The 18,867-nt window shown below is 48.6% G+C and overlaps 1 protein-coding gene across 1 annotated transcript; it reads left to right on the forward strand.

The window, feature by feature from the left end:
* The first annotated feature begins 16,822 nt into the window (after positions 1-16,822).
* Positions 16,823-17,586, forward strand: C4H3orf80 (chromosome 4 C3orf80 homolog). Its single transcript, XM_046657996.1, has one exon. The coding sequence runs from the start codon at positions 16,864-16,866 to the stop codon at positions 17,584-17,586; it is 723 nt and encodes a 240-aa protein (XP_046513952.1). The 5' UTR covers positions 16,823-16,863.
* Positions 17,587-18,867: the final 1,281 nt, after the last annotated feature.

Here is an 18,867-nt window from a genome sequence, read left to right on the forward strand (position 1 = left end):
GACCCCAGGGAAAAATTCTAGATAACTCCTTAATTCTCAACACAAGTCTCAAATATTTGACCATGCTTCTCCCATCAGTGACCAACACTTATAGCACTAGAAATCTGGAGTTTCCCTGGAAGTAGACTCTTATGGTGAATGCCTTTGCAAAGTACTGGCTTTAACGTTACAAAATTTTACCAACATGAGAAGACTGCTATTTATTGAGGAATTAAGATAATGAGTTGTCCTGTTCTTGTGATGGGAAAGGAGATAGATAATTTTGCAATCTATGTTCAGTCTTCTATTAAAATATAAAGCCACATGTCAGAGCATCAGGATGGTCTCAAGCAATGGTTGGCCAGGGTTTGGGCTCAGTGGCTTCTGAAAGTGCACATTTATTTTTAAAGGAAAAATAAAAAGAAGGATCTTGGAGCATAGAAGTGGTTGAGAACGTTTGCCTGAAGTGACCTGGCATCATGGGAAATATGTCAGTCATTTAGTAGAGGAAATCCAGTGCCTCTACCCAGGGTGGTGGGAGAGAATGCTAAGGAATTTAAGTGTATAAAAAGAAAAATAAAGTAAGGAAAAGCAAAAGTAGAGAGAAAACAACAAAGGATGTTGAAAGTCCAAACACCATGTCTGCCCGTGGGTCACAATTTTCTCTATCACTGGGCATCTACCCACCCCTCCCTGGTATGCATTCATTTTCATTCATCCTTGACTCTCCAATGATTTCCGATGGATTGTGGTTAGAATCCTAACAGAACTTGTCCAATGGTCTTCAATCAGGATCACAAGGAAAGACCAGTCATTTGGAGCATCTCCACATTAGCCCAACTTTCCATTAACGCCACTGACTTTAGTTTTCCGGATGACGGCTGTAAGAAAGAAAGTGATTCTGTTATCAAGCATCCTAAATAGCTCCTTATTATCATCACCAAGATCTGAAATTATATGCTGTCCTATTTGTGAGTTCGTTAATCTCTGTTTCCCAGTGGGAGCTGTGCAATTACAAAGGCTTCTCAGCGGAGGCCCATCATAGCTGTCCAGTGCAGCGTCGCCGGGCCACCGGCACACTTGCCTGAGTAGAATGGGAATGCGCATTGGGAGCGGGGAGGGCAGACAACAGGCAGTTTGAGCTAATCAAAGCACAGGGCCTGTTCAGAAGCTATGCACTTGTTGTTAAATGTGTTGCAGCATTTCCTAGGAGGATGGCTGTTTATTTATTGATTTTTCGAAAAAGCTTTCAATATCGTGGTTTGTTTATCATGGAGGTTTGAGCTGTTGAAAGTTGACCTCAAAATTGGTGTAATTCACTGGTTTTAGTTTTCTCAGTTTAATTGATGTTGAATTGCAGATAAAAAAGTGTGTATCAGGGTATGATTTTCTAGTTCGATGGATGCTGTGTTTGGCTGTTTGAGCCTTCTGGTTACTCAACAATAACTTTCCAAATGTTAGCTCAGCTCTGGTTATCAGCTTTACGATGATGACTTTGCCATTATGCCAATCAGCAGCTGTGCGGAAACTCATTTCAATCATATTTTTCCTGCTTCAAAATTAGCAGATGGAGGATAATTACTACCAAACAGCTCCAGAGTTCTGATTGGCTGCTTCCTGCCTAACATTGTTGAAAGTGAAAACTTAAAGAAAATGTAAAACTTCTATTTTTACTTCATCAATGAAGTATGAACTCTCAGCCTTTCTTCCCACCTAGAGACTGAGAACAGGTTGCTCATTTTTCCACCCTGAGACCAACCATTTATGAAATCAGTTACTTAATTAACTAGATTGATGAAACTAGATTAAAGGTGCTCTTTACAGCATGCTACTTAAGCAGCCCCTAAGTCTTGAAGGATGGCAACATTTCTTTTTTTTTTTTTAAAGATTTTATTTTTTTCCTTTTTCTCCCCAAAGCCCCCCGGTACATAGTTGTATATTCTTCGTTGTGGGTCCTTCTAGTTGTGGCATGTGGGATGCTGCCTCACTGTGGCTTGATGAGCAGTGCCATGTCCGCACCCAGGACTCGAACCAACGAAACACTGGGCCGCCTGCAGCGGAGCGCGCGAACTTAACCACTCGGCCACGGGGCCAGCCCCAGGATGGCAACATTTCTTAATTCCCTCTCCATAAATTTAAGTAGTGGACTTTTCCTTTCCACGTATTTCGGAGAAGCATCAGAACTTTCAAAGAGACCAGGGCTGGAATAGCTCAGGGCCTGCCTGCCCCAGGGCTTGTCTATAGACCTGGGGGTGCACACATGTGCACACTTCTGGGGAGACAAGCCTTAGCTTCCAGAGATTCCCAGGGGGACCATGTCTCCAAAAAAGTGAAGAACCACAGGCCAAACCCAGCTCTCTCATTCTACAGAAAGGGAAACCGAGAGGCTCTCAGAGTCAGTGGGGGCAGAGGTGGGGTTGAGAGGCAAGGCTCTCAGACTTCCCAGTACCTCCTTGCCTCTCAGAAAAGCTGCCGCTTCCCCTCATCTGGCATCGCTGTTAGCATGCCCTCCGGAGGCTCAGCTCCCCTCGCGCACTGCCCTCTGGCCTCTGCTCTGACCATGAGTGTAGAAGAGGGTGTGATGTGCGGTGAAACCCACTGGAGAAATGGGTCCTTCTGACCTCACACAGTGACTGAGAGGCAACGGATGGTTGCTTCTTTCCCTGGTGCCACTGATGGTGAGGACAGTGGGGAGTCTGTGAGCCACAGCTTATAAAAGCTCCAGTTCCAAAATGAAATAGGATGCATACAAGGCCATCAAGGATCGACCATGCAGTTAAGCACTGGTCTTTGGGTTTAAATATTTTCGCGATCCCAAAGAATATTGTTCTAATAACAAATAGTTTGGGAAACTGTTGACAATACAATCCATATAATTTTATGCCGTTTCTTCAGGTTTCAAATGTTATTGACATTTGATTATGAAATAATGTTACAACATCAGCATAAACATGGGAAGAACAGGTGAAGCCTTCGCAGTCTAGGATGTCTCACAGATCTGAGCATCTGGAAAAGTCTGCAGAGCTGATAGACTCTAACCCAGCAGCTCTCGGGACTTTGTGTCCTAGAATCACCTGGAGGGTTGGGTAAAATGCTGTCAGGAAGCCCTGCCCTGGAGGTCCTCACTCAACAGATGTGGGATGGAGGCTGAGAATTTGCAATTCCAGCAAATTCCCAAATAAGCTTGATACTCTTCAGTCTGGCCTTTGTTCTCTTCTCCACGGTGGCCACCACCGGCCAGCTCTGCACTAAGCCTGTTTCCCTCTATCAACCCAGCGTGCACAGCTAGGTTGCATTTCCCACCCTCTCTTGCAGTGAGACGTAGCCATGTGGCTTCTTCCTAGTCGGCAGAATGTACATCACTGCCAGCACTGGCCGCGAGAACCACCCCCCATGTCGCTTCATGCTCTTTCACCTCCACTGGCTTTAGGCAGATCAGCCGATAAAGTAGTGATGAAGGACCCTCAAGGGCAGGGAGGCTGGGTGCCCAAATCACTGCTTGGAGGAGAACTGCTCCAATCAGGACCTGTTCTGAACTTTCTAAGGGCTCGAGTAAACTTCTGTTGTACAAATCCACTGAGATCTTGGAGAGTCCATCTATTCTTTAGCTTTAACTAAATAATCCGACAGCCACAGCTCTTAGCTTACAGCCTGGACTGTGGAAATGGCATCTGTGGGGCCTCCTTGTTTCTGACTGTCTCTCTCTCCCTCCTCATCCTTGAGCACCCATCTAATCATGTCATAATGCAAGGGGCTTCCATTGTCATAATAAGAAACTCATCAAGGCCTTTAAGCCTGCCGCCAGTAGACAGCTCTTACCCTGTATTCCACATAGCGCACATCCAGTGACTGAGGAGAGATGCTGACCTTCTGAGTTGAGCACCTCTCTGTACACAGACCTGCTCATTAGGCACCCTAATCCACCTACACAGGCCGGGCTTCTTCAGGAGAGGGGTCAAGGGGCGTCAGTGCCAGATGTCTGCAGTCCTGATGCATGAGTTCTGTCTGTCTCTCCTGGCAGTGATGGGCTCACACTCCCTGGGGCCCTCGTTCTGGCTGAGGCCAGGGTCAGGAGCTTTACTCCCTGCTTGTGCAAAAGGGTCCGGAGGACTTGAGAGAGTCTAATTGGTCTGGACTTCAGAGGTCTTGGCTAAGATCCTCTAGAGACCTTTTTCAGGAAGAGGAGCTAATGTTTTTGCAGCACCTTACGTCCAAAGGCTGTGCTGGACATTTTACATGTTTTTTAAATTAATGGAATGTAACTCATAGTTGGGGACAATGAGGCTCAGGGAAAGTGAGTCTTTTCCCCAATATCACACGGTAGTGCCTGGCCTCGGTCCTTGAGACTGAAGAGCCAATGTTTTTCCTAGTGTACCAGGTAGCCCCTCTAAAGTCTGCCCCAGGACCATGCCACACTCAGGGGACTCCAAACACCATGTGATAGACACCACTTTTTTACTAGCAGACCCCCAATTTTGGTTTTGGCAGAATGTGCCCAACTACTAAGCTATATATCCCAGATCCTGTGCAACCAGGGGCGGGAACACCGCTCGTCCCACCCGTGTGGTCCACACAGAGAGAACCGTTTAGGCGGAGCACCTAGGAAAGCTCCTGAAGGCAACGACGGCCCACACAGCTAGAATACACTTCTTCTTTCTTTACTTGCATATCCTTTTTATATTCTGCCCTCTTTCTTCCTCCTGCCTGGAACTCAGATGTGGTGTCTGGAGGTGGAGTCGACGTATTGTTTGTAACCGTAAGGCAACAAGATGACATCAGAGAACCGCCTATCAGCTGCCTGCTGCCTCCTTCTGGATTTCTTTTACATGAGCAAAAAAATTAAAACACTTATTTGTTTCAGCCACCGTTCCTTCAGGTTTCCTGCTACCTGCGGTCAAACAGGATTCTAAATGCTTCCCCTCTGAACTGCAGAAGCAGTGGTGGGTCTCCGGGCTCCTCTTGCGTCCCGAGCCACGTCCTCACAGCTTCCCTGGAGCGTCCCTAACTGTGGTGACCGTGGAGCGTGCCGGCCGAGGCCCGTGACTGAGCAGGCAGCAGCCAAAGGGCGACGCGGCCTGTGGTCTGTGCCCCTAAGTGGGACTCAGCACCCTCCCACTGCAGTGGAATGCCCCTGCCCCACCTCCAGCCTGCAACCAGTTATGGACACGAAAGGACACAGGACAGCGCTGCAGACACAGGCCTGAACTGCCCGATCGCATGCATGTTACTCCCCTCTCAGGAGCGGTTTTTCAGCTTCCCTCCAGTTTGCTTCAAACCATAATCAAGAGTTTCCAGCTACATATGCAGTGTCCCAAGTGAGCCTAAGCTGGCCCTCATCCACCGGCGCCCTGGAGCTGGTGATAACAGTCACGCCTTGTGCTTAGCGTGGCTTCCTGAGCAGCAACCTTTGCCCAGGAAACGAAGCGCACGGTGTGAGAAGACTGAAGGTGAGGCCCATTCGAGACGCCCCAGGGATTCACAGAAACAGCCAGGGAGAGACATTGGCTCTGGTTACCACGCTGTGTAGTAAATCACCACACAACTTAGAGGCTTAGAGTAACGATGAGCGTTTATTATCTGCCACAGTTCCTGCGGGCAGGAATTGAAATGGGGCACCTCAAGCCTGGCTTCCCTCTGCCCCTGGCTGTCCAGGGCCTCGGCTGGAAGGCTCAAAGGCGGGGAGCCAGAAGCCTCTGGAGCTCATGCACTCACATGATGATGGTTGATGCTTGCTGGGAGGCGGGGGCCTAGCCGGGACTGGAACTGGGGCGTCCACGCGAGGCCCTCCATGTGGCCTGAGTTTCCTCACAGCATGGTTCCAAGGGCAAGTGTCCCGAGAGAGTGCCAGGTGGAAGCCACATTACCTTTTATGGCCTAGCCTTGGAAGCCAGCCTGAGTCACCGCTGCTGCGTTCTGTGGTTCAAGCTCTTGATGGTGGCATGCTGAAGTCACAATGTAAGAGCACGTGAGATGGAATATACATATGCTACACTCATCTTGGGAAAATAGAATCTGCCACGATGCCCTCCCTTTATACTAGAAGGTGGCGGCGGGGAGGAGAGGCAAGAGGCAAGGAGACACGGCCGCTGCCGCACCGCGGGAAAGTGCAGTTCCTGTTCCATTTCATGGTTATAAGCACCGTCAGGCCCTTGCTGTCGTAGTCAGTCCTGGCTGCTGTACAAAGTCCCATGGAACTGTGGCTTATAAACAACAGACATTTATTTATTTCTCACAGTTCAAGGGACGTCCCGGCCAGCACGGTCAGGTGGAGGTCCTCTGCGCGGTTGGAGACTGCCCTCTTCTCATTTTAGCCTCACGCGGCAGAAAGAGGGCAAGAGAGCTCTCTGCGGTGCCTTGCATAAGGCCACTAATCCCACCACGAGGGCTCCACTCTCATGACCTAATTACCTCCCAAAGGCCTCATCTCCCGATATCTTCACATTGGGGTTAGAATTTCAACATAGGAATTTTGGGACGACACCAACATTCGGTCCATCACACTCGTTCATTCTACGCTTTAGGCTGTGAGATCTGTTGCACACACTTTACGTTGTAATGACCCACAGTGCTCGGTGTCTCTTCCTGTCCCAGCTCCTCCTGCAAGCTTCAGCTCACATCCTCCCTCCTGGGCAGAGCTGTTCCCTCCTCCCCAGGGAGAACCTCCTGCTTCTGCTCCTGGCTGTCCTTGCCAGGCTCTCAGAATTCAAGATGTCATTGCCGTAACACGGAAGTGCTTGCGTGGCTCCCAGTCTGCAGCAGTTAATATCAAATGTCAGGGGGGGGCATTATTTGAATAGTTCATTCTCTGCTGTTCTTTTAAGCATCTAATATTTAAGTGTAAACTTCAAACTATGTCAGAAGTATGTATTGACTTAATGTAACTACAGATCTAAGATGCAGCAAACAGGCGTAGAGAGCTTGCCAAAATGTTACTTCTAAGAGCCTATTAAGCAGCTTTAATATTTTATTGTGGATTATGCAGATAAACTTTATAAACAAGGTAGTTAAAAAATGATGGGGATGAGAAAGCCTCTCTCTCCTTCTTTATATCTGGATAGAGAGTATGAAACACAGTGAGTCTGCTCTGTGCCGCGTCCTCGCTGGACTGACGCAGAGGCCTCCTGACCGCGTGTGGCTTCTCCACAACGACTGACATCTATGTCCACCGCGTGCGGCCTCTGTACGCACCGAGTTTCACTGGACTCTCAATGATCCCAAAGAGAGGCGTCAGTACCCCAATTTCGCGGAGCTAAGAAGTGGCGACACTTAAACTTGAACTTTCACCTGCACTTTTGAGCCCCTCACACCCTGTCTCTGCGGATGCTGTGACAGCTCACACGCAGAGCTGTGTTAGAGGGCCAGCAGAGTGCTGGCCAGGCGGCGGCTGTCCCTGTGGGCCTGCTGGGCTCTTGTGGCTTCCCACTGGGCATCAAAGCTCACAGTTCCCATCGTGGCTCATCCTTTTCTGCAACCTTGAACACTCAGTCTTCTTGAATCTCATTTTTTCAATATTCTCTAAAATATTGTGTTTACTGAGCATTTACTATACACCAAGCACTTTGGATTATCTCATTTAATCCTCACATAACCTTATACGTTAGATTCCATTGTCACTCCCATTTTATAGTCTTGGAGCAGTGAGGGGACCTGCCCGAGCTTACAGAACTGGTGTTAGAGCCAGATTGAAACCCAGGCTTGTCTGGCTCAACGGCTCGAACGCCTAACCACCCAGCATGCGTCCCTACCGATACCTCTCTGACCCATCTGGTTATAACAAACAAGAGGACATATGTGCAAACATTTTGTAAATGTCAAGCATGAAACAAGTGTCAGCTGTTATGATTCTGGTTATGATAGGAAAACCATGCTGGAAGAGAACCTTTGGCTCCCGGAGCGAATGTCCACGGGGACAGGGAATCTAGGATTCTGGGGCCAGCAGCACTGCCCTCTCGGAACCCACACAGACCGGTGGCCAGCATGCCGTGTTAGCAGGTGGTTCCAGTTAGTTCAGCTTTAAGAAAAAGTAAATCACTGTTAAATGTCTTTCCGAACTGCTTTAATTATAGATTAGTCTTGTCAATCTTAATAAAATTATGCCTCGTGTTTGAGGTTTCTATATGGAAAAGCACTCAAAAGTAATCACTTTTATTTCCCAAGCATGTCATTTAAAAAATTCTTATATTCACAGCTTGATCCCTTTAATTCTATTCTTAGACTCATTTTTATTCTGACTCTGTCTAAAACAAAATCGTGGCTCCATGATATCGAACAGCTCAAATGTCACATTAGTGACATGGCCATTGATTTTATATTTCTGTCCAGACTAGAAGATTTTAAGCAAAAGCAGTGAAGTCCTGGCACCAAAAATGTGTACTTACTTCCAAATAATCTGCTTTTATTACTATATACGTTGAATTGTTTAAAATTAAGCAATCTTCATGATTCCCGATTCTTAGGAATGCTTTTAATTGATAGTGAGCAGCCCTTTTAGATTTTCCTGTGCACTTATGAAAACGCGGCACTTGCCTACATCATGTCGGCAACACCCCGTCTACGGGAAATTAACCTATATCGGAGACCCCAGCTCCTCAAAATGTCAGCTGGAGTTGCAGTTAAGAGAGAACAAAATGGCAGAGGAGGTGTGTGAGGAGTTCTTCGGTCACATAAGTTGGGAAAATACTGCCTTATACTGTTCCCTCTTAGAAAATCACAATGTAGCTTAACAAATTAAAGGCTCTGAAAAGGGGGGCTGGCTCAGCGGCAGAGTGGTTAAGTTCCCACGCTCCGCTTCAGGGGACTGGGGTTCACGGGCCAGGATCCCGGGCACGGACCTGGCACCACTTGTCAGCCACGCTGTGGTGGCGTCCCACAGACAAAATAGAAGATGGGCACCGATGTTAGCTCAGAGCAAATCTTCCTCACAAAAAAATTAAATTAAATTAAACTAAATTTTAGAAAAGGCTCTGAAAATTCCTGAAGCAGTGAGGCTCACATAATTTTCTGTAACTGGGCATTTCCCAAACTTACTTGACCACAAAACCATTTTTCCAAATAACAATAACAACCCATAGAATTCCTGCTCTGTGGGACTGTGGTAAAGGCTATTATAGTTGATTCTGAAATTAAAGTGACAGGCATGTGACAACCCACATGAACTTCCCAAGACAGGCCATGCTGAGCATATAGCTACCTTGAGATTAATTTCTAAAAGGAATTTGATGATGAAGAATAACATTGATGGAAAATTGATAACATACTCTAAAAACTCTGCAAATTTAGTATTATTTATTTATGTCACAAATGAATAAAAGAATTTGCTATGACTTATAACATGAAGATAAATGGCAAAATATGAATAGGGAATCAAAAAATAGACTAAATCAAGGCCATGCTAAAGTAAAAACATAAATATGGAGTGAAAAGCAGGGACCAGCACAAATGTTATTACTAAACTTTAAATTTAGTTCTGAGCTTCCCAGCCACCAAAGCAAAAGGGGATTCACGGCCATTTACATAATTACCATGATGAAAAAGAAGAAAGCTTTAACAAGTCCATAAGGAAAACAAGGCTTTTTTGGGCTGAATTCTAAAAGAAATCATTCAAAAGGGAGAATTTCATAGGACATCTAATGCCTCCAACCATTTTCCAAATGCAGTAACAAACTTATGTGGCTAAATCTGGTAGCATTGCCAATGATAGAGCTCAGGCTAAATGTTAAATTCTATAAAGTTAATGGGTTCCATTTGTCTTTGCCAGCTTCAGGAAGATAAATTACAAATCTAATAAAGTCACGATAACCCTAAAACAAATTAGCTTTGTACTCCCCATTTTCAGAATCAAACTAACAGGCAGGAAAAGAGGATGCACTCTTTTTGGTTAAAGAATAATAGCTAACACTTACAGAGAGTTCACTGTGCACCAAGCAGCGTTCTAAGTACTTCATGTGTGTTCATTCACGTGACCCTCACGACAGCTCCCTGAGGCTGGGATTATCATCCCCTTTATTTTGCAGATGAGGAAATGCAGAGATTGAGTGCCTGAGGTCACATAACAGTACTAACACTCTACTGTCACCAGCGATTGAGGCCAACTTTTCCGGTTAGATGGGTGGGACAAATGGGACCAGTTTTGGGCAACAGAGAGGGGAATACGACTCCCTCCAAGCTGTGGAATCAGAGGACTCATGTCGTTTGTCGTCTGTGCTGGTTCAGGGGCACAGCACCGGTCAAGGTCCAACCGGAGAAACAAACCCTTCTGAGTATTTATTTAAAACAGAGAATTCAATACAAAAAAATTGGTTATGCAGGAAGTGCTAAGAAATCCCCAAGAGATGGTGAAGCGGCCCTGGGATCAGCAGGCGTGGGAAGGAGGAAAGCGTTTTCTGGGAGCCTGAGGGCTGGGGTTCCCACAGCAGACCTGTCTGCAGGAGCCACAGAAGAGCTGCTGAACCCCTCACCCTTCATCCGCCGCCAATCTCCCACTGCATAAACGTGGCCAGCATCCTGGCAAGAGGAAAATGCAGCCTCCAGGGTCAGCCCCTCCTAGGACACAGAGCAGAGCAGAAAAGGTTGAGAAATGGATCTAAACGCAACAATGCCCAAGACTGGCCCAGGTACTAACGGTATGAGTATGACAATTCTGTCTTGCCTCGTGAATTTCTAACAGAGCACAGACAGGCAGTAGGGAGTCACATCGAGACTACAAAACTGCAGTTGGTGGGGACATAACGTGAGGCTGCAGGCGGGCTTCCCAAAAAGCAGTTAAAAGAGTGCCAGTACAGAAAGATGGAAAACCTGCAGAGGCACAGACACAAACTACCACCGTGAGCTGATGTCTAGAAACCCTAAGATTACGATATATACATAACCACCCGAAATATGAGGTAGAAAACGAGACTTGCCACAAATGGGAGACAGTGTTAAGGGGACTCCAAGAAGAGAGAAGGAGATGACCTCTAGCTGGGGAAGGTGAATCTGGGGACAAACTAGTATAAGATTTGGAGGAGGAGGCGACATTGGAGCTGCATCTTATATGTTTTTGACCCACAGAGATGGGAAGGGAGAACTCCTGATAGAGGGCATAGGCAAGGCGAACGGACCACGTCTCTAAGGCAGGGGCTTGGCAGCTGCCTCAGGCGGTCCTTTATGGAAACAAAGGCTGAAGGAAGGAAAGGGGTGGGAAATAAAGATGAAAAGGAAGATGAGACTATGCCCCAAAGGTCCTTTGAGAATTAATAGTTGGATAAACCTACAACAAAAATTGTTAAGGGAAATTTTGGACATTTGGGCTATAGTCACAATCTTTTAAGGCAGTTATTCCATGCCATAAAACGTTGGAAGCAGGATGCTGGGTAGACAGACCACAGCCCTGCCTAGGGCCCAAGGGTCAGCTCAGAGTCAGTGCCATAGTCCTGTGGCCCAGTAACTAGAAAGTCATGGGCAGGATGCTGAGCAAGAACAGACACCTCACACCCCGTCCCGGTTCACAGAGAACATTCAGAAGGAGATGTTCACAACCAATTGTTCCCTGTAACGAAAGGAAGACAAGAGTCCATGACGAGTTTCAAGTTAAAATAATGGAGACTAAAAATGTTTCACTTATGAAATAAGATGAAATAAATTCATGCTACTCTGATTTTTCTGCCAATGTGAGCGTTTGGTTGGTACATCGGCCTAGTGACAAATATATTTTAACTTCAACAATCTGACCATTTAAAAAGGCGTGCGTGAGAAAGGAACTCACTCAGCTGATACAGCCGGAATCTTAACTTCAGGTCATCCAGGCTGCACTAAGCCTGTCTCACAATATTTATGGTGTGACTTTTACATCCCCAGCAATAAAGAGAAAATTGGCCATGTGAAATTAACTGATAAATTGTTATAAAGCAAAATTTAAATATAGAAGGTGAAGTCATTGATAGTTAATATTGTACATTAATTTCGTGTTTCAGAACCCAAGATATCCTTATTTTCTCAAGCATATTCCCTTAGGTATTGATGAGCATTCGATGGCTTAGTTCTTGTATAAAGAATGTACTGTAATGAGGGAGGGGAATTAATTTTTTTGTTTGCAGAACTGCATACAAAAATTATGTAAACTATTATTAATGGGTTACCAAAAGTGGCCACAAAAGTGACAGAAAGAAAAGCTTTATTTTCTCAGAAGGATCTCGGGTTGCTGGTCTAGAATAGTGTCCAGCTCAGCTCTCAGTCCTTTTCTGACAGCTGGCCTCTTACCACGTCGGAAGCTGGCGGAGGGAAGCCCAGAGCCTCCCACGGGCCCGCTGGCCGCCCGGGTGAGCTCGGGAGACGCCTGCCGGCCTCTCCTCTAGACTTGGATTCACGAGCCTTGGGTCTCAGTTTCAGCACTGCCACTAATTTACTCCGTGACTCGGATGTCCTAACCTCTCTTCACCTGGAAACAAGGATAATTATAACTTCAGCCCCTCTCACAGGAGCAGGGTGAGAAGAAATCAAAGCAGTGTGTGTGGCAGTGATTTAAAAGCTGAAAGGTCAAGTGCAAATGCAGAGGTTCTTATTTTCATAAGAGCCTGAAAATCCTCAACCTTCTGTTTCCAACTTCAAGCACGGGAGAAAGATTCTATTTCCTTGTGCATCTAATTTGAATAAAAGATACAAACCATTTCACTTTGACTTTTCTCCTTCAAGCATTTGGCTTGAAGAAGCCTTTTGTTGGCAAGCTGCCAGCTCCTAAGACTTGACAGGAAATCCAAACTCTCCTCCAGGTCGGGGGTGTGGAGGTAGACAGAACAGGAGACATTTCTGGAAGTTTCCTGGTGTCCAAGAGGACACTGAGCAGGACTGCAGAGGTAACTATCATTCTACAACCTGTTACAGACGCCGGCAGAGAACCGGGGGTGGGGGTGGGGGGGCAGGTAGCTTTGGTCTACGCAGCTAAACTAACCCAGGAGAGAGGCTCGACGGCTGAGGAAGAAATTCACCACTTCTGCCCCAAGCATAAGAGGTGACATGTGAAGGGTCTTCCCACCTCAGGAACTTGGCCCTGTGACCTTTCCTCTGCTGGGAACGCACGGGTCCTCTTTGCTTTGTCCTTTGTTAAGGAGCTCTTTCTTCGGGAGGTCTTTCCAGCTGACCCCCAGCCCACCCCAGTCTAGATCACATCCACCGTAAAGACGCAGCGCGCCAGGTGCTTCTCCTTCACAGGCACTGCTCACTGTTTGCGGTTAGTGACTTATTAATTTGACTGATTAGTCTCTGTTGTTCCCTCTCCCCTCTCGCAACAAGCTCCTTGAGAACAGGGAACAATTAAATTTCACAGTAACCCCCACAACAGAGCAGAATGCCTAGCTCAGAGTGGGCCCTCATTAAATATTTATCAAATGAGTGATGAAAGAAATATGATCTGAAAAGAACTTCAAAGCAGATTATTTCAGATCACAAATCATTTCTAGGTAGGCACATTCATGCAAATATATGCCATTTACAGTAAAATCCTTAATTTACTGTCGCTCAGGGAGGACATCCTGCAAATGAAGGGAAACCAAAAGGTGAGGATGTTAATAAATCAATTTTAATAACAAGTTAGTAGTTAGGAAATATGCTGCACCCCCAAATGAGGGGTTTTATGGACTGGATGGTTTACAAGGTTCCAGGTTTAGGCACTTTGAAGATGGGACATGAAAAGGGCCACGTCTTGCTCCCCAAACTTGAAGGCTCACAGTGGGCAGACATCGGGGGAAGATCCCCCTGGACCAGGTAAACCGTTTCTGTGCTAGAACAGAAAGCTGCATGAGGGGCGCACCCAGGGTTCCTCAGGTCATCGGACGCTCCCGAAGCACAGGTAACTCGGCAGCCCGAGGGGTTGCAATCAGTTTACTTCCTTTTCTTCTGAAAAGTTAAAGTGTGGCTAATTTGGCAGTCATTATGAATGTAAATAAATGAGGAAGACAAATTTTCAAAAAATATTATCCAAGCACTACAGCAACATAAAGCAGTTAATGTTCTTAATATTTATCAAGCTGTACTCCAAGAGACCACACTTTCTGGGTAAAAGTTGGTCCCAATCCCCCTTCATCTGTTTTTTTTTTTTCCTCTTGCACACACTGATTTACACACAATTTTGGTGCCAATTTTCAACAAAATAAGGTTTAAAAAAAATTTTTACATTGTCATCTTCCCTTATCTTTCAATTATTCTATGGGACATATAATTAAATTCCATCTTCCTCACTAAGTGGCTGAATTTATGACTTTCTGGGAGCTAAGTTTATCCCACTCATTTGTGTGTTAAATATAAAGAATAAGGGTGCTGAGCAATGAAGAGCACATCTTTTCTGGGGCTTTTAAAGCGACAGGGTTTCTTTTCTTTCCTTGAAAAGGTTGCACAGAATAAATCACATTGCAAACACAAGTGAACTGAGTGAGGCTGGGAGACCCGAGAAGACACAAAGAGGCCCCAGCTTCTGCACGGGGTCTTCAATGCATGACGCTTTGGGGCCAGCAATTTGGAAAGAAAACAAATCAAATAAAAATCCATTCCATACTCATTTTGCAGACCTCATCCTTTTGTTTTTATATAAAAAAACTCTGCCAATGGTTTTTTTTATGTAACATCTATCTTGTTCTTCTACCGTAGCCTAATATTCTGCAAACAAATTCTAACTCCTTAAAGGCAGACAGAAATTAAACAATTTAAATGCCGTTTGTTTAGTAATTTCAGAACAACAGTGAGCAGGGCCCTTTCGCCTGTGGATCAGCACCCGCACAACTCCCGGTAACTTTGGCCACTGCTCCTGCTACTGCTAGAAGAAATCCCAAAAGATCAGATCAGAAAAACCCAAAGAGGGTTTTTGTTCAACTTCAAACTCAAAGTCCATCTCAAGTTATGAAGTGCCTTCATCCTAGAGATCGTTTGAAACTCATTAACTTTATCCTTCCTTTGGGAAAGGAGGAACACATCATGATCAGAGAAGAAGCTGCCATGTGTCCCCTTCTGCGGAACTGCTCCTGTACTCCGTTCACTGGCAGCCGCAGTGCAGACCTGGGCTGACTCCACGCTGGGAGGGAGTCATTTTTTCCTCTATAATGGTGAGCATCTAGCAGAGTTCCTTGAATATAGAAAATGTTCAATGTAAATTTGGCAAAAGAAGGAGTGAATAAAAGAATCATACAATTTTCATTGTTTTAAAACGAATCATTTCCACGCCGTCACGTTACCGCAGTTTGAAAGCCCTCGTTAAGCAGGCGTCACACAGTTTAGTGGGGTCAACGCCTCCCGCAGAGCACAGCCCGCAGGGGGCCGGCGGCTCTGGGCGAGCCCCCACAGTCCTCAGCCAAGCTTCCCGCGAAGCATCTTATGTGAGTGACTCTCAGGAGCTTCTCCAGGAGGAGCAGGGATTGTTCTGGAGAGTGAGGCAAACTAAGATGTTCCCAGCAGCAGAACTATTTAAAATCTCTTCAGTTAGGCAGAGCAAAGACCTGTCTAATCAAGTCACCAGCCCTCACCTTGGTCCATAAGGCTATTTGGGAGGAGATACAGTATGACTCACTCTTTGCTTTTATCTGACCCACAGCTGACTCTTGCCTGACTCTGTTTTTCCTTTGCTTTTACTTTTCCCCTCAATGACTATGAAATTTCCCATTGGGTTTCTCTACAGGGGCCCTAATGTTTAAGGGGTGAGGGATGAATGAATCCCAATCCTAAAAAGACGATTGTCTGTCTCAGTCTGCCTCGATAAAAGCCAGGGTCCTGGCTCCTCCGAGGTGCTGCCTCCAAGGGGTCGCCTAAGGCTACCGCCCAGCAGGTGTGCCGGGTCAGCCAGCGCGGGAGCGGCCGCCCTCTGTCCTCCTCCGGGACGCGCTGAGGGGCTTCCCCAGGGAGTGCTGATTTCAAGGAAACAGACTCTGCCCCATGTGCTAAGTGGAAGCACAGACTCCTTTTAAAGGTAAACTTTGCAAACAAGAATGACCTCGAAAAAGACCCTTTAGTCGCAGATCGATGCTCAGGAACGTTGCTCACCACTTACGACTCCCCTTTGCCGCTTCACAGAGGCCTCTGTGTATCCCGAAACCCGAATTCCCGCTCTGGGCCTCGGGTGCAGCGGGGGCTCGTCAGGTAAGCTGCTGGGGAAATATGCGCCTCCTCTCCTCTCTTTGGCCAATTCAAGTCACTTTGGCACAGGGATCCCCTGCCCCTCTGGGGCTGCTTCCGTGGTGCCGTGACCTCGGCTTCTCCGGGGAATTCTCTGTCTGTTCTGGAGATCTCCTGGGGGTGTCGGCTTCCCAGCCCCCTGCATCTGCGAACCATCCGGCCGTCCCCACCCGCCAAGCTTTGGCTGCGCCCGCCATTAACGGCCATCATCTATTTTTAATCAGAAAGATCACAAGAAGGATGGTAAGCGAATCCCAGTCGCAAGACAATTTAAATAACATTCCTGGGGAAATCCAATCACTTAAAACGGAGACACCTACGCTAGCTAGAGCCCCCGCCCGTGTGGCGGGCAGAGCGCGACGGCTGAATTAATCAGGATGGGGGCTCCCGAGCCCGCGCGGAGCGTTAACCCTTCCAGCCCCGAGGGGTGACAGGGGGCTTGGAAGGGCGCGGCCGGCCGGGACCAAGATGCTCGCGCAGGCTGTCTCCGCCCTCTCGGGCGGCTCTGGACGCCCCGCGCCTGACCCGGGCGGCCGGGCGCGCGGGGTCAAGGTCAGAGGCTCCGGCGGCCGCCTCCCGCGGCCTCGCCCGCCTCGGGCTCCTCCTTCCGCCGGAGCGTGGCCGAGCGGGGACTGCGCCGGCCGCAGGCGGAGGCGGCGCGGGCGGCGGCGGCGGCGGCGGGACCCGAGCGGAGCGCGCGGACGGACGGAGCCCAAGCCCCAGCCCGGCCATCAGCGACGGTCTGCGCGGGCCATGTGGGCACCCGGGGTCACAGCCGAGGGCCTGTCGGGGGCGCCGGCGCCGCCGCCCATGCTGCCGCTGCTGCTGCTGGCGCTGGTGGCGCCCTCGCGGGGCGGCGGGGGCTGCGCGGAGCTGGGGTGCGGGGAGCGGGAGCGCTGCTGCGACGCGGCCAACGCCACGGCCGTGCGCTGCTGCAAGCCGCCGCTGCACGCCTTCCTCGACAGCGTGGGCTGGTTCGTTCGCAAGCTCTCCGGGCTGCTCATCCTTCTGGTGCTCTTCGCCATCGGCTACTTCCTGCAGCGCATCATCTGCCCCAGCCCACGCCGGTACCCGCGCGGGCAGGCGCGGCCCGGGCAGGCGCGGCCGGGGCCGCCGGGGGCCGCGGGGCCGCCCGACGACGACGACGACTCGCCCGCGCTCCTGCGCGACGAGGCGGCCGCCGGCTCCCAGGACTCGCTGCTGGACAGTGGCGGCGGGGGCCGGGACCGGGGCGGTGGCGGGCGCGCAGCCCCCTCCTGCGCCTCGGAGCACGAGCTGCGCGTAGTCCCGCCGGCCTTCCTGCAGCTGCCCAGCTACGAGGAGGTCAAGACCCTGCCGACCTACGAGGAGTCCATGCGGCTGCAGCAGCCACGCCCCGGGGACATCGTGCTGCCCGTGTCGGTGCTCGGCCACCCGCGAGGCGGCGGTGCCGCCGAGGAGTCCGACAACGGCGACGGCCACTTCCCGCTCATCTGAGCCCCGGGGACCCTCGAGGACACGCGGACAGAACGGGCTGGGGCTGCGGGTGGGACGCAGCGGCCGGCGTGGCCGGGACTGCCACCAGCTGCCCCAGACCCCTCTTGGCACCCCAGCCCAATCGCCCGTCGCCCGGTGACTGGGTTGGGGTCATCCCCACCCCCGTTCTCCCCCGGAATCTTAAGTTTCCCTGCGTGTCGTTCGGTTCAAGGAGACATTAGGAGCGCGGCGGGGCGACTGCTGCGGATGCGCCCAGAGCGCAATTTCGAAAGAAGTCCCGCCCGCCGCCTCGCCTCAGATTCGGTTCGCTCGTAAGTGCCTGCTTCGCCCATCAGAGAACACGTGAGCCCATCAGTGTGTCGGGAGAAGGGCGGCATCCTTTAGCGATGAGGGAAAAGGGACGCAGTTCCATTTCTTTCCTTCTCGCCTGGACAGGTCACGGTCTCCCAGGATGCGCGGAGGGCGAGGAGCCGGAGGGGGCGAGCCGCGACGGGAGACTGCGCGCGGGTCTGGGAGAGCAGCGGCTAGGGGTGATGGAAGCCCTCCGTAGCGGAGACCCCCCCAAACCCTCTGTGTCTTCCTGGCCCCGGGTAGTCACAGCTGCCGCCTCCCAGCTTGGTGGGGCCGCCCGTGATACCCGGTTAATTGCTGTGCGTTTTCAAGATGCAGCAGTTCCGGATATCCAAGGCCGTATTCGTAATAAGATACAGTTGGGCTTTTGATTTTTCAATAACTGAGAAGATATTTATATTTATTTGTCTTTTATTTTTATATTTTGACCATGTATTGAACGCATCAAAAGTATATTTCTGCAATTAATGACAAAACAATCGTCTTATCACCTCTTTTGGGCCTTAATGGCCAGGAAATTGCCCATGCTCTGTCATTATTCTTTAATAAATTATTGGACATTATTTCATTTACAATGGAAAAAAAGGCATGGTCAAACGGGAAAACGTAATGTGACATTAAAAAAACCCTGAAGGATATCTTATTTTCACTATTTGAGAAGAATACATTTTATTTTTAGTACTGTGGCATAATATATAACTTTTTATAATTACTGTACATTACGTAATCCAGGTCTTAAATGTACCATTCACCACATAGTTATATGTAAGAATGATTGATGCATATATGCCATACCATGAAGCATGATGTCACGCACCTTCCCCTCCATTTTTCATTTGGAATATGTCCCACAACATGATGCAGAATCTAAGAACCTGTGACTTGTAACTTTTGTTTAAAGCCATACTTGTGCAGTAATGTACTACAGAA

Source organism: Equus quagga, chromosome 4, assembly GCF_021613505.1.
Source record: "Equus quagga isolate Etosha38 chromosome 4, UCLA_HA_Equagga_1.0, whole genome shotgun sequence".
Classification (NCBI taxonomy): domain Eukaryota; kingdom Metazoa; phylum Chordata; class Mammalia; order Perissodactyla; family Equidae; genus Equus; species Equus quagga.